Source organism: Cherax quadricarinatus, chromosome 76, assembly GCF_038502225.1.
Source record: "Cherax quadricarinatus isolate ZL_2023a chromosome 76, ASM3850222v1, whole genome shotgun sequence".
Taxonomy (NCBI): domain Eukaryota; kingdom Metazoa; phylum Arthropoda; class Malacostraca; order Decapoda; family Parastacidae; genus Cherax; species Cherax quadricarinatus.
In genome coordinates this window covers 21,261,220-21,277,476 of record NC_091367.1, presented here as the reverse complement: position 1 = coordinate 21,277,476, position 16,257 = coordinate 21,261,220, and the positions used below count along the sequence as shown (strand labels likewise).

General features: G+C 45.0%; 1 protein-coding gene across 1 annotated transcript in view; it reads right to left on the bottom strand.

Moving 5' to 3' along the window:
* Nucleotides 1–704: 704 nt before the first annotated feature.
* Nucleotides 705–16,257, bottom strand: part of LOC138854979 (FMRFamide neuropeptides-like) — a 21,327-nt gene continuing 5,774 nt past the window's right edge. Inside the window, exons 2-3 of the mRNA XM_070101398.1 lie at nucleotides 4,552–4,743; nucleotides 705–1,455 (exon numbers count right to left, since the gene is read on the bottom strand). Of these exons, the coding sequence (XP_069957499.1) occupies nucleotides 783–1,455; nucleotides 4,552–4,743 (865 nt within the window). The 3' untranslated portion in view covers nucleotides 705–782. The remainder of the gene's footprint in view (nucleotides 1,456–4,551; nucleotides 4,744–16,257) is intronic.

Below are 16,257 nucleotides of genomic sequence, written 5' to 3'. Positions count from 1 at the left end.
GACTGATTACATCGTCTTCACATCTCTACTGCTCAAGCCTACTTTCTGTACTCGACTGAAGAAACCTACTGTGTAGGCGAAACGTTTCGAAACAAAGTTGCCTAAATGTTGCCTATGTGTCTTATCTACCAACTTATTGCGTTGTCTCTCAGTGTAATCGTAGCTCTCCTGCTTTTCATCGGGGGAATATTGCATCTCCTGCCAAGTCTTTTGCTTTCAAATGGAGTGATTTTCGTGTGCAGGTTTGGTATTTGTCACTCCAGCGCGTCAACACTCTAGCGAGTCAACACTCCAGCGAGTCATACATGAGCATAATAAAAATCAAGACTTTTAATATACTTTAATAACCCTAAAAGACCATTGCAACATTGTTATTCCTGTTTGACAAGTAAAAAATATTTTTCTCCTGTTAGGTAAAGAACATTAAAATACCTACGAAATCAAAATAAATGAGATTCAAATTTATATATGTACGGAGCTGCTGGTTCCTAACTCAACATTATTTGCATTTTATTTGGGTTTCCATTTCATATTAGAATCACCTACAAATATTTACGTATTTTATACAGTTATGTATTTATTAAAGCAGAGTTTTTCTTAATGTATCTACTGTTTTCTCTGAATATAATGTAAAATAAAACAAAGAAAATGTTAATTTTCTTGACATATGCGGCAAATTCAAGGGTGAGGCTATAATACTGGGTATAATAATGTGTTGACAATGTCAAATGTCACTAATTAACTGTTATAGGTTAGAGGGGAGTCGGGTTTCATCTTTCATTTTAACCGAACCTAATAAAATTTCTGGTGGGCGCTCTCACAGGTCTGACATCCAGCACTGACTCGCTGGTTTCAGAGGACGAAGAGGATGATCCTGGGTGTCCGACAAATCCATCACGCTTACCGAATCTCAGAAAGTTGCGGTTGCGACCGAAGCGCAAAAAGCCTCGGTTATACCCACGTTTGTTTATGTTCTTGGCTTCCTCAGAAGTAAATTCGTTAATCATTTCATCTTCTGGACGGATATCTCTGGCCCAGGCGGAGGGGCTGTAATAAGGTCGTGATACATATACACCTGGAACAGCTCTCTTCAAGCGCTTAGAAGTTATCTTCCCTGATTCAGAAGACGTAATGTTTTGGGATGATGATAGTTGTTGCTGCACTTGTGTGGTTGAGGGTTCAGATGTGGTTTCAAAAGATTTGGATTCCACATCGCAGCCATCTTGTGATTGGGAACTGAGCTGACAGTCGACGGAGCGGCCGAACCTCAGGAAATTGCGTGAAGGATCACGGCCAAACCTCAGGAAATTGCGTGAAGAATCGCGACCGAACCTCAGGAAATTGCGTGAAGAATCGCGACCGAAACGTAGAAAGTTGCGACTTCGTTTCTCAATCGAATTAGTGAGTTCCTCGTTGCCATTGTTGTCATAGTCGTCGTAGTTGCTGCGTCCAAATCTGCTAACACGAAAATGTTCATTTAATTATGCATTTTGTGATTTTTTTTTTTAATATTTAAGTGTTTTTATAAAATTTTATTTGCAAAGACCCATTAATACATTTCCAGTAAATTTTGTGAATTTTCAATCTATTTAAATGTTTGCTATAATATTTTATTACCATTTAGTTGTTGCTCTATCCTTCAATTTACATATTCCAATTAGAAAATGTTGAATAAAAGAGTTAATATATTTAACGCTTTCACAATTTGAGAATTTAATTCCTCTTAGTATATAAAAGCCAATCATTAAGAATTAGATGCCGGTAACAGTAATAGAAATTTGGAGTACGAGGTTTTTCAGCTGTACAGACCTGAGGAAATTGCGACCTCCTCTCTTGTTTTCCACATGATTGCTACAAGAATTGCAGAAATAAAATAAAACAGAGATAATTATACATGAATTGAGTTTTCTAATGAGCAATTGAGGAAGCAAGCAAATATTACCAAATAGCCAATTATTCCAGTCCTCCCTAAGTCATTTTATGTCGAGTGTTAACTGATACAAATATTTGAATGTACATGCACTTTCCACTACATACACTCTTCCCTAAATTATCTCCACATGCAGTTATATCTACATAAATATTTTGTTAAAATTCGATTAGAAATTAAAATGCAAGGAGAATGTTCAAGATGACGAAGATTACTATGGATGTCCTAAGCTGCCACAAATGTTGTTGTAATAGAAATTCAGAGACTTTTGAGGGAAGGTGTGAGAGAGAAATGCCCAGCGTTGTGCTCTTCCAACAACGACAATGCCTGTACAGAATTGGTATACAGTACCGACAAGATGAAATTAAGACATATGCAACATCTGGGTATCTTTATTGTAGAAGTTTCGCCATCCAGTGGATTTATCAATACAAATTCCAGGACATAACTTGAAGACAGTAGAACTATGTACAGAAGATGAGGTAATCAGTCCCTCAACCTAGGAGTAGGTGCGAAGAGCACCGTAGTCGTGGAGATTCTGAAGCAGAAGCAAGGAGCCTGGCGCTTTTATACTAACCTCAGGTGGAAATGGGACGTGTAGCAGACGAGGGCATAGTTACTGTTAGGCGGGATTCCCCAGTGGAAGTAGGTCCTACCCGAGGAGATGGGTTAGTTGTAGTAGTAGTTGTCGTAGTCGTGAAGGTTATGTACATGTCCTCAGAATCAAGATTCCATGATGTTGCAGTATCTGACAAGTTGTACAAGAATGGTATACCAGTGACTATGCCCTCGTTTCCTACACGTCCCATTTCCACCTGATGTTAGTATATAACCGTCAGGCTCCTTGCTTCTGCTTCAGAATCTCCACGACTATGGTGCTCTTCGCACCTACTCCAAGGTTGAGGGACTGATTACCTCATCTTCTGTACATACTTCTACTGTCTTCAAGTTATCTCCTGGAATTTGTATTGATAAAGCCACTGGATGGCGAAACGTCTACAATAAAGATGTTGCACATGTGTCTTAATTTCAACGACAATGCCTAATGCTCACGAGGCACATTTTATCTAACGTTTTCTGGCCAAAAACACCATGTCGATCATTTCCCACCCTCCCTAGTACCCATATGTAACTCCTTTTAACTTCATTCATTTTCTAAAGTTAAAAATGAGGGTCAAGAAAACTCGTTGGCCGTGCTATGTGAGTGGGAAAACCGGTACACTTTTTACCGCTGTCCGAAGACTTTGTAACACCTCTTATGATCTTTGCCCAGCAGAAAGATAAAATTAGTTCTGGTAGTGAAAAGGCCACATGCAGATGCATCAGCTAAGGCTGTTATGTGCTCGCTCTGTTGCAGTCCTCTTCATTATAGGGATTTCGTTGACACCAAAAGCGTAAACAAACATTGATCCAGCAGACAAGGATGGTTGAATACCAAGCTAACTCCCGCTGGTATGAGATGATGGTTGCAGTCCCTAACATTTATTCTCTCAGCATTTGGGATGAACCAAGACAGAAATTGGTTTGAAACCCGCCTTTACCATACTAACAGAAGCAACCGCTGCATGTCGAGCCTCCAACACTGAAATAATAATGTGGAGAACATCTTGTTTTTCAAACTAGATGAATAATAAAAAGATATTTAATTAATCACTTGCTCACCTCAAGTAGTTTCCATTAGGAAAACCTCCATCTAAATCCTCCTATGTACAGGCCATCAACAATGCCCATCAGTTCACTTCTCTGAGTAACTGTGAAGAACTATGTAGAGACTGACACAGTAACTGTGGAGAACTGTTGAGACTGACACAGTAACTGTGGAGAACTATGTTGAGACTGACACAGTAACTGTGGAGAACTATGTTGAGACTGACACAGTAACTGTGGAGAACTATGTAGAGACTGACACAGTAAGTGTGGAGAACTATGTGGAGACTGACACAGTAACTGTGGAGAACTATGTGGAGACTGACACAGTAACTGTGGAGAACTATGTGGAGACTGACACAGTAACTGTGGAGGACTATGTGAAGACTAACACAGTAAATGTTTAGAACTATGTGGAGACTGACACAGTAACTCTGGAGAACTATGTGGAGACTGACACAGTAACTGTGGAAAACTATGTATACTATAACATAATATCCGTCTAAAATACTGAGGAAATGTTGAACTAATGTTGATTCAACATCATGAAAAAGAATACTTAGTCAAACAGTGGATCTCATAAAAGTAGAAATAGCCAAACTCAATGTTATATAACAAATCTGCTTTGGATCCAAACATTTTGATCCTAAAGGGCAATTCCTAATCATGTTCACCCTTCAGGGGAGGACACCTTAATGCTGGTAAAAGGCTCTTGATGCAAAGATTTGGAGCACCTCTTCCCTTGGATAGAATATGATTGTGTCCCATTAGATGCGCTGTAAAACCCACACTAGAAGTATGTTGATGGATGCAGCATCCGTGCTAAGATGAACCTGGAGTCCTGCACGTCAATGTACGTTTAAATAGTACAAATTCCTACAACCTCATCATCCCATTGACCGATTCCTTTAATTTCAAAAAAATTTTCAAACTAGATGAATAATAAAAAGATATTTAATTAACCACTTGCTCACCTCAAATAGTTTCCTTTAGGAAAACCTCCATTTAAATCCTCCTGACTGACTATGTACAGACCATCAACACTGTCCATCAACGCCTGGTTTTCTGGGTTGTTGATGTCTGGTGCTGCGTCAACGGTGAGAGCGTCGGAACACCAAGGGAAGGATCCCAGATATATCCTGGCTGCCAGCAGCAAGATGCACAACCTGGAGCAGTGATAGATGCAAATTTATCAGCGGTTGTTCAGATACACTTGATAAATATTTTTTTTTGAGGTAGGCAAATATTTACACACAGACACATACATAGATAAGGGGTCTTACGCAGAGAGGTTAAGGGAAATCGACCTGACGACACTGGAGGTCAGGAGAGATAGGGGGGACATGATAACGACATACAAAATACTGAGAGGATTTGACAAGGTGGACAAAGACAGGATGTTCCAGAGATGGGACACAGCTACAAGGGGTCACACTTGGAAGTTGAAGACACAGGTAAATCACAGGGATGTTAGGAAGCATTTCTTCAGTCACAGAGTAGTCATGAAGTGGAATAGTTCGGGAAGCGATGTAGTGGAGACAGGATCCATACACAGCTTTAAGCAGAGGTATGATAATGCCCATTGTTCAGGGAGAGTGACCCAGTAGCGACCAGTGAAGAGGCGGGGCTAGGAGCTATGAATCGACCCCTGCAACCTCAACTTAGTGAGCACAACTAGCTAAGTACATATACCAGGCCAGACACTAACCTCTAAGCCATGGATCTTACACTAAAGTGATTATACAACCATTACAACTGTCACTTGGTTGTGTGAACCACCGCCAACTATCACACTTCTACAATTTTAACTTGGTTATGTGAACCACCGCCAACTATCAAACTTCTACAACTGTGACTTGGTTGTGTGAACCACCGCCAACTATCACACTTCTACAACTGTCACCTGGTTGTGTGAACCACCGCCAACTATCACACTTCTACAACTGTGACTTGGTTGTGTGAGCCACCACCAACTATCACACTTCTACAACTGTCACTTGGTTGTGTGAACCACCGCCAACTATCACACTTCTACAACTGTCACTTGGTTGTGTGAACCACCGCCAACTATCACACTTCTACAACTGCCTTAGCTAGAAAGGGAACTTCCATAATTTCATAGCACTAGAGATTTACCAAACGCAATTAAATCACTTAAATTCTTTGATATCAACAGTATGTTACTCACCACAGAAGATGTCATGAGATCAGGAGCCAATAGTTGCACAGTGTCACACGTGGATGATCTTAATATTGAAGAAGCTCCTTGAACACTAGCGTCAACCAGCGCTTGTGGATCAACCAAGTATCAGTGACTTACCTTATCATTGTGGTTGAGTATGAAAGATATGAGTGTTAGTGTTTAGGAGAAAAGAAAGGAGCAGGATTGTCTTCCTGGAATAATGGAAGCTGAGTGAATGCTGACTGTCTTCCACTGGTTGGGTTATATCAAGCACTTCCGCCCCCAGCTTGCCACAATGCTTGTCACAGGGGAGGGTTATATGTCACTGTTCATTTTTCAGATACGAGATACTTGTGGTAGGACAGGAGCGCAAGGGATATGTTTTATATCAGAATTTGAATTATATTCAAAACCTTTCAAAATTCTTTGTTACTTTTACACACACGCACACGCACGCACACACGCACCACACACACACACACACACACACACACACACACACACACACACACACACACACACACACACACACACACACACACACACACACACACACACACAAAGTAACAGAAGTAGACACGAGATACAGGAGTGGGTTCATTGCATTTTCTGGTACTGCAAGAAGGCCTTTGACACAGTTCCTCACAAGAGATTAGTGCAAAAGCTAGAGGATCAGGTGCGTATAACAGGAAGGGCACTGCAATGGATCAGAGAATACCCGACAGGGAGGCAACATCGAGTCATGGTACACTGGCCGCTACTAGGTCACTCTACCTGCTTCTTGATCTTTATCATACCGTTTCTTAAAGCTATGTATGGATCCTGGCTCCACTACATCTGTTTCCAAACTATTCCACTTCCTGACTATGACTGAAGAAGAACTTCCTAACATCCCTTTGATTCATCTGAGTGTTCAACTTCCATTTGTGACGCCTTGTTTTCTATGTCCCATCTCTGGAACATCCTGTCTCTGTCCACCTTGTCGAATCCTCTCAGCATTTTACATGTTACCAAATTCCTCCTGTCTCTCCTGTCCTCCAGTGTCGTCAGGTCAATTTCCCTTAACCTCTCCTCGTAGGACATACCCATTAGCTCCGGCACTAATCTTGTTACAAAGCTTTACACTTTCTCTAATTTCATGACGTGCTTGGCCAGGGGAGGGGTTCCAAATTAATGCTGCATATTCCAGTATGGGCCTGACGCACACGGTGTAGTCTTCAACGATTCCTTAATGAAATGTTGGTGTATGTGTGTGTGTGTGTGTGTGTGTGTGTGTGTGTGTGTGTGTGTGTGTGTGTGTGTGTGTGTACTCACCTAGTTGAGGTTGCAGGGGTCGAGTCCTAGCTCCTGGCCCCGCCTCTTCACTGGTCGCTACTAGGTCACTCTCCTGAACCATGTGCTTTATCATACCTCTGCTTAAAGCTATGTATGGATCCTGCCTCCACTACATCGCTTCCCAAACTATTCCACTTCCTGACTACTCTGTGGCTGAAGAAATACTTCCTAACATCCCTGTGATTCATCTGTGTCTTCAACTTCCAACTGTGTCCCCTTGTTGCTGTGTCCCATCTCTGGAACATTCTGTCTTTGTCCACCTTTTCAATTCCTTTCAGTATTTTGTATGTCGTTATCATGTCCCCCCTATCTCTCCTGTCCTCCAGTGTCGTCAGGTCGATTTCCCTTAATCTCTCCTCGTAGGACATACCCCTTAGCTCTGGGACTAGTCTTGTTGCAAACCTTTGCACTTTCTCTAGTTTCTTTACGTGCTTGGCTAGGTGTGGGTTCCAAACTGGTGCCGCATACTCCAATATGGGCCTAACGTACACGGTGTACAGGGTCCTGAACGATTCCTTATTAAGATGTCGGAATGCTGTTCTGAGGTTTGCTAGGCGCCCATATGCTGCAGCAGTTATTTGGTTGATGTGCGCTTCAGGAGATGTGCCTGGTGTTATACTCGCCCCAAGATCTTTTTCCTTGAGTGAGGTTTGTAGTCTGTTTCCCTACACTGTACTCCGTCTGTGGTCTTCTTTGCCCTTCCCCAATCTTCATGACTTTGCACTTGGAGGGGTTGAACTACAGGAGCCAATTGCTGGACCAGGTCTGCAGCCTGTCCAGATCCCTGTGTAGTTCTGCCTGCTCTTCGATCGAATGAATTCTTCTCATCAACTTCACGTCATCTGCAAACAGGGACACTTGGGAGTGTATTCCATCCATGTCATTCACAAATACCAGAAACAGCACTGGTCCTAGGACTGACCCCTGTGGGACCCCGCTGGTCACAGGTGCACACTAACACCTCGCCACATACCATGACTCGCTGCTGTCTTCCTGACAGGTATTCCCTGATCCATTGTAGTGCCTTCCCTGTTATCCCTGCTTGGACCTCCAGTTTTTGCTCTAATCTCTTGTGTGAAACTGTGTCAAATGCCTTCTTGCGGTCCAAGAAAATGCAATCCACCCACCCATCTCTCTTGTCGTACTGCTGTCACCATGTTATAGAACTCCAGTAGGTTTGTGACACAGGATTTCCCGTCCCTGAAACCATGATGGCTGCTGTTGATGAGATCATTCCTTTCTAGGTGTTCCACCACTCTTCTGATAATCTTCTCCATGACTTTGCATACTATACATGTCAGTGACACTGGTCTGTAGTTTAGTGCTTCATGTCTGTCTCCTTTTTTAAAGATTGGGACTATATTTGCTGTCTTCCATGCCTCAGGCAATCTCCCTGTTTCGATAGATATATTGAATATTGTTGTTAGGGGTACACATAACGCCTCTGCTTCCTCTCTCAATACCCATGGAGAGATGTTATCTGGTCGCATTGCCTTTGAGGTATCTAGCTCACTCAGAAGCCTCTTCACTTCTTCCTTTGTTGTGTGTACTGTGTCCAGCACTTGGTGTACCCCACCTCTCCGTCTTCGTGGAGCCCCTTCCGTCTCCTCTGTGAACACTTCTTTGAATCTCTTGTAGAGTTCCTCACATACTTCATGGTCATTTCTTGTCTCTCCTCCTTCCTTCCTGAGCCTGATTACCTGGTCCTTGATTGTTGTTTTCCTCCTGATGTGGCTGTATAACAGCTTCGGGTCACATTTGGCTTTCGCTGCTAGATCGTTTTCATCTTGTCGTTGGGTCTCCCTTCTTATCTGTGCATAGTCATTTCTCGCTCTATGACTGCTCTCCTTATTCTCCTGGGTCCTTTGCCTTCTATACTTCTTCCATTACCTAGCACACTTGGTTTTTGCCTCCCTGCACCTTTGGGTGAACCATGGTCTCATCCTGGCTTTTCTCATTATTCCTGTTACCCTTGGGTACAAACCTCTCCTCAGCCTCCTTGCACATAGTTGTTACATATTCCATCATTTCATTAACTGGCTTCCCTGCCAGTTCTGTCCCACTGAACCCCATTCAGGAAGTTCCTCATTCTATGTAGTCCCCTTTCTTGTAGTTTGGCTTCATTCGCCCTGGCCTTCCTGCTTCCCCCTCCACTTGTAGTTCTACTGTGTATTCGAAACTTAAAACCACATGATCGCTGGCCCCAAGGGGTCTTTCATATGTGATGTCTTCAATATCTGCACTACTCAAGGTGAATACTTGGTCCAGTCCTCTCCTCTCTCTTGTAGTGTCCATTACGTGTTGGTACATGAAGTTTTCCAGTACCACCTCCATCTTAGCCCATGTATCTTGACCCCCATGTGGCTCCAAGTTCTCCCAATCGATTTCCTTGTGGTTAAAGTCACCCATGATCAGGAGCTTTGCCCTGCATGCATGACCTCTTCTGGCCACTGCAGCCAGTGTGCCAACCATCTCTCTATTGCTCTCATCATACTCTTGCCTTGGCCTCCTGCTGTTCTGTGGTGGGTTATGCATCACTGCAATTACCACTTTGGGACCTCCGGAGTGAAGCGTTCCCACTATGTAATCGCTTGCTTCTCTGCTGTCTCCTCTCTCCAGTTCATCAAAATTCCATTGGTTTTCGATCAGCAGTGCCACTCCTCCACCCCCCCTCCTGTTCCCTCTGTCTTTCCTAAGGATCAGGTATCCCATTAGAAAGATGGCATCTGTTATATCTGTAAGCTTGGTTTCTGTGAGAACTATGATGTCCAGTGATGCCTCTGACTCTCTTGTGCCACTCCTCCCACTTATTTGTTATTCCATCAGCGTTTGTGTACCATACCTTCAGTGTCCTCTCCAACACTGTGGTTTGGGGGGTCTATGAGGGTGGGAGACCTGGTAGCATACTGTGGGATTGTATAGCTGGGTGTTGGTTGGAAGCTGTGAGTATGGATTTTAGTTTGTGTTGGGATGGTGTGATAGGTTGTGGGGTTCTGGAGATGGTTGTGTGTGTGCTTGCTTTTGCTGCTCTGTCCTGCTCTCATTGACCTCTGCTGGGTCAGTCCTTGTCTCCCTAGCTCCTTTCACTTTTTTGTCCTCTCCCTCAGCTGCTGCTGTTCTATTTGTGTTCTGTCTCTGTTAACACCCTCTTGTACTCTGCTAAGTACTTCAACCATGGTTTCTCTTATTGGATCCTGTTCTGCACTGTTTCTGTCCCGAAAATCAGCTTGATCGGTCCTTTTCTCCCCTTCAAGTACCCCCCTATTCTCTGAAAATTTACAATCTCGTCCATGTCTTCACCTATTTATGTGATGTTCTCAATCTTCTTTCTTTCTGCCTACCATCTTTCAGTGTATGTCCTTTCCTCTCTCTCCTGAAGCCCATGGATAAACACTGATTTTGCCCTTCCCTCCTCCCATTGCCTTTCCCTCTGTGACTCTGGTTTCTGTCTGTACATGGTCATTTTCTCCCTTGTTTTTTCCAGTGGCTCTTGGTAGCATGGCTGTGCCTCTGCATTTGACCTATCACCCTCTCCATCTACACCCAGCTGCTCTCCCCTTTCACTCGTTGGCCCTTCTTGGCAGGCTGATATGACCTTAGCATAATTCGTATCTTCTTCCTTCCTGTTCGGCCTCTCAGCTTCATATGCTGTGTCTTCTCTGGTCAATGCCCCTGTAACTTGCCTCAGCCTGTTTACCTCATCTTCTAGGACCCTTATCCTGGCTACTGCAGTTTCGACTTGTGCCTCCCAATTCTTCTCTTTCTCCAACGTCTTTTCCAACTTCACTGGAAGCTCTGTCTCCATTTTTTTCAGAAAGCTCTCCTAATTTTCTCTGCCACTCTTGTTCCATCCTTTTCCACTGCTCCATCCACTCCTCCCTACCAGAACCATTCTCATCTGATCGCTGGTTCCTTAGAGTCCACCATTTTTTTTTTTCCTTTTCTTCCATTTTTTCTTTTTTCGTTTTTAGAAAAAGAGTGAGAGAGAAATAGAGAGAAGGGAAAGGTAGGAGGAGAGAGGGGGAGAGTGAGAAGGGAAAAGGGGGGAGAGAGAGGGGGGCAAAGAGAGGGGAGAGAGAGGGGGAGAGTCAGGGGAGAAGGGGGGTGAGAGGGAGAGATGGAAGAGAAGGGAGAGAGAGGAGAGGGGGGATAGAGAGGAGAGGGGGGGAAAGAGAGGAGGTGGGAGATAGGGGAGAGGAGAGGGGGGAGAGAGAGGAGATAGGGGAGGGGGAGAGATGAGAGGGGGAGAGATGGGAGAGGGGAGAGATAGGTAGAGATAGGTAGAAAGATAGAGAGATAGGGAGAGAGAGAGGGGGGATAGTGGATAGCGAAGTGTTAGAGGGAGGGAGGGTTATCAGGTCAGTTTACAGGAAGGTGTGAAATCCTTAGTGTGTGTACATGTGTACTACATCTTTTAGAAGTGCCTGATCGCTTGTTCCTGTGTGTGTGTGTGTGTGTGTGTGTGTGTGTGTGTGTGTGTGTGTGTGTGTGTGTGTGTGTGTGTGTTTGTGTGTGTATGTACTCACCTAATTGTACTCACCTAATTGTGGTTGCAGGGGTCGAGACTCAGCTCCTGGCCCCGCCTCTTCACTGATCGCTACTGGATCCTCTCTCTCTCTGCTTCCTGAGCTTTGTCATACCTCTTCTTAAAACTATGTATGGTTCCTGCCTCCACTACTTCACTTGCTAGGCTATTCCACTTGCTGACAACTCTATGACTGAAGAAATACTTCCTAACGTCCCTGTGACTCGTCTGAGTCTTCAGCTTCCAGTTGTGACCCCTTGTCCCTGTGTCCCCTCTCTGGAACATCCTATCTCTGTCCACCTTGTCTATTCCCCGCAGTATCTTGTATGTCGTTATCATGTCTCCCCTGACCCTTCTGTCCTCCAGTGTCGTCAGTCCGATTTCCCTTAACCTTTTCTCGTACGACATTCCCTTGAGCTCTGGGACTAGCCTTGTTGCAAACCTTTGTACTTTCTCTAACTTCTTGACGTGCTTGACCAGGTGTGGGTTCCAGACTGGTGCTGCATACTCCAGTATGGGCCTAACATACACAGTGTACAGTGTCTTGAACGATTCCGTATTAAGGTATCGGAACGCTATTCTCAGGTTTGCCAGGCGCCCGTATGCTGCAGCAGTTATTTGGTTTATGTGTGCCTCCGGTGATGTGCTCGGTGTTATGGTCACCCCAAGGTCTTTCTCCCTGAGTGAGGTCTGTAGTCTTTGTCCACCTAACCTATACTCTGTCTGTGGTCTTCTTTGCCCCTCCCCAATCTTCATGACTTTGCATTTGGCTGGATTGAATTCGAGAAGCCAGTTACTGGACCACATGTCCAGCCTCTCCAGGTCTCTTTGCAGTCCTGCCTCATCCTCGTCCGATTTAATTCTTCTCATCAACTTCACGTCATCTGCGAACAGGGACACTTCAGAGTCTATTCCGTCCATCATGTCGTTCACATATATCAAAAATAGCACTGGTCCTAGAACTGACCCCTGTGGGACCCCGCTCGTAACAGGCGCCCACTGTGATACCTCTTCACGTACCATGACTCGTTGCTGCCTCCCTGTCAGGTATTCCCTTATCCATTGCAGTGCCCTTCCTTTTACGTGTGCCTGATCCTCCAGCTTCTGCACTAATCTCTTGTGGGGAACTGTGTCAAAGGCCTTCCTGCAGTCTAGGAAAACGCAATCTACCCAACCCTCTCTCTCGTGTCTTACTTCTGTTACCTTGTCATAAAACTCCAGGAGGTTTGTGATACAAGATTTGCCTTCCATGAACCCATGCTGGTTTTCATTTATAATCTTGTTCCTTTCCAGGTGTTCGACCACTCTCCTCCTGATAATCTTCTCCATGACTTTGCACACAATACATGTCAGAGACACAGGTCTGTAGTTTAGTGCCTTGTTTCTGTTTTCTTTCTTAAATATGGGGACTACATTAGCTGTCTTCCATTTCTCAGGTAGTTGCCCAGTTTCAAGGGATGTGTTGAAGATTGTGGTTAGAGGCACACACAGCATCTCTGCTCCTTCTCTAAGGACCCATGGGGAGATGTTGTCCGGTCCCATCGCCTTTGAGGTGTCAAGGTCACTTAAGAGCTTCTTCACCTCCTCCTCAGTTGTTCGTATGTCATCCAACACTTGTTGGTATATTCCCTCTTGATGTTCCCTTCTGTGCTGTCTTCCCGCAGCCCTTCCTGTCTCTACTGTAAAAACTTCCTTAAATCTCCTGTTCAGCTCCTCACATACCTCCTGATCATTTCTTGTGAGTTCTCCACCTTCTGTCCTTAATCTGATCACCTGGTCTTTGACTGTTGTCTTCCTCCTGATGTGGCTATACAACAGTTTCGGGTCAGTCTTGATTCTCGATGCTATGTCATTTTCATACTGTCGCTGGGCCTCCCTCCTTACCTGTGCGTACTCATTCCTGGCTCTGCGACTGATCTCCCTATTTTCGTGTGTTCTCTGCCTTCTGTACTTTTTCCATTCTCTATTGCACTTTGTTTTTGCCTCCTTACACCGTCGGGTGAACCAGGGGCTTGTTCTGGTCTTCCCGTTGTTACTGTTGCCCTTGGGAATGAACCTTTCCACTGCCTCCTTGCATTTTGTTGCTACATATTCCATCATTTCATTTACTGGCTTTCCTGCCAGTTCTCTGTCCCACTGGACCTCCCGCAGGAAGTTCTTCAACCCTATGTAGTCCCCTCTTTTATAGTCAGGCTTTTCCCATTCTACTCCTGTTATTCTCTCCACTTGCAGCTCTACTGTGTATTCAAAGCACAGAACCATGTGGTCGCTAGCTCCTAGGGGACTCTCATACTTGATGTCCTCAGTGTCTGAGCTGCCCAGGGTGAACACAAGGTCCAATCTTGCTGGTTCATCCTCCCCTCTCACTCTGGTAGTGTCCTTAACATGTTGGTGCATGAGGTTTTCCAGCACCACGTCCAACATCCTGGCTCTCCATGTTTCAGGACCCCCATGTGGCTCCAGGTTTTCCCAGTCAATCTCCCTGTGGTTGAAATCCCCCATAACCAGCAACTTTGCTCTGCTGGAGTGAACTCTTCTTGCCACCTCAGCAAGTGTGTCCACCATTGCTCTGTTGCTCTCTTCATATTCCTCTCTTGGCCTCCTGCAGTTCTGTGGTGGATTATACATCACTGCAATGACCACTTTGTGTTCCCCAGACTGAAGTGTACCTGCTATGTAGTCTCTTTCTCCCGTCTCATCTATTCCTTCCATTTTCTCGAATTTCCATCTGTTTTTTACGAGCAGAGCAACCCCACCTCCCCCCTGCCCCTTCTATCTTTCCTCATGATCTGGTATCCTGGTGGGAAGATTGCATCTGTTATTGTCTCCATGAGTTTTGTTTCTGTAACTGCTATGATGTCTGGGGACTTCTCATTGATTCTTTCTTGCCATTCCTCATGTTTATTCATTAATCCATCTGCATTTGTGTACCAAACCTTCAACTTCTGTTCTAATACTGTAACTGTGGTGCGGGGGGTGGAAACAGAGGGATCGGTGTGTGATGGTTGGTTTGGATTGTTCAGTTGCCTTGGGGGTGTCGTGGCTGGAGTCCTTCTGCAGGTGTTTCTGGGGGGTGTGCTTGTCCTTCCATTTGATCCTGGGTTATTCTGCTCTCCTTTTTCATTTCCCCCCATTTCTCCTTTCGTTTTTGAACTCTCTCTTTCATTGTCTTCCTTTCGTCCTGTGTTCTGTCTCGGTTGAGGTACACACTCCGGAACTTCTGCTTGCCTCTCAGCCGTGCTTTCTCCTGCAGGATCATGGTTCGGGTTGATTCTGCCTTGAAAATTACTTTGAGAGGCCGATTCCTTTTCTTTGTGAACCACCTAATTCTCCGAAAATTTGCCACCTGGGTCATGTCCCCCTCGCCTATCACCTTCATGATGTCTTCAATCGCTTTTTTCTCCTGCTTTCTTTCATCATAAGTTTCCCCTTTAGCTTCGTCTAGCCCATAGACAAACACGGATCTCTCCCTTTCCACCTCCCACTGTGACTCCCATTGCATCCTCTGATGTGTTTTAGTTCCTTCCCGTGGAGTGTTCCTTCCTTCAGTCCCTTCCCTCGTTATGGCCCCTATGCTTCTTGGTTTATCCTTCCTGCTCACCTGCTCCTGGCCCCCACAGGTATCTGGTAAGGTCCTTGCACATGTCCTAGTTCCTTCAATGTCTTCCAACCTCTCTTTCTGTCCTAGAGTGCTCCCTGTCTTTGTTTTGGCCCCATGTGGGTTTGACAGGACCTCTGCATACAGTTTAGTTTCCATGCTTCCTTCGGACCTGTTGTCTGTGTTCGATGTAGCCATTGCCGATGCTACTTCTGTAATATCTTTGTCTCTGTGCTGTTTCAGATGTCTCAGCTCCTCTTCTAATCTCTCTATCTTGATTTCTGCTTCTGTGGCCTGTTGCTTCCACCTTCTGCATTCTGCTGCTAACCTCTCTTCCATCTTCCTTTCCAGCTCATCTAGTCTCCTTCCCCAGTCCTCCTCCCCTTTTTTGAGCTCTCCCATTCCTCCCTCTCAGATTCGTCCTTGGAACCCCTTGTCCTCATCCTGGTTAGGGGGAGGGGAATAGATGGTTAGGAGAGGGGATGGATGGTTGTGGGGGAGGGGGAGGATGGTTATTGGAGGGGTAGAGATAGTTGGGGGAGGGAGTTAGATGGGTTGGGGGAGAGAGGGGATGGATGGTTGTGGGGGAGGGGGAGGATGGTTATTGGAGGGGTAGAGATAGTTGGGGGAGGGAGTTAGATGGGTTGGGGGAGAGAGGGGATGGCTGGTTATGGGGGAGGGGGAGGATGGTTATTGGAGGGAGGGAGGTTGTTGGGCGGGGGTTAGACGGTTTGGGGAGGGGTTAGGTGGTTTGGGGGAGAGGTAGGTGGCTAAGGTGAGGTGGTTAGGGAAGGGGTGGTACATGTTTGTGTCAAGTGTTTGTGTCAAGTGGTGGAGGGTGTGTACTCACCTATTTGTACTCACCTATTTGTGGTTTTGTTTACTAAAGATTGCTGTGAGATGGGAGTGATAATGTGATGTTTTCTCAGTAGAATTTAACATGTAACATATGTTTTTCTTTTCTTTGAACTCCTGGAAAATGTACTTACTGTTTAAAAGTTTTTTTGGTGGCACCTACAGTTTGGTCTGCCTTGCAACAT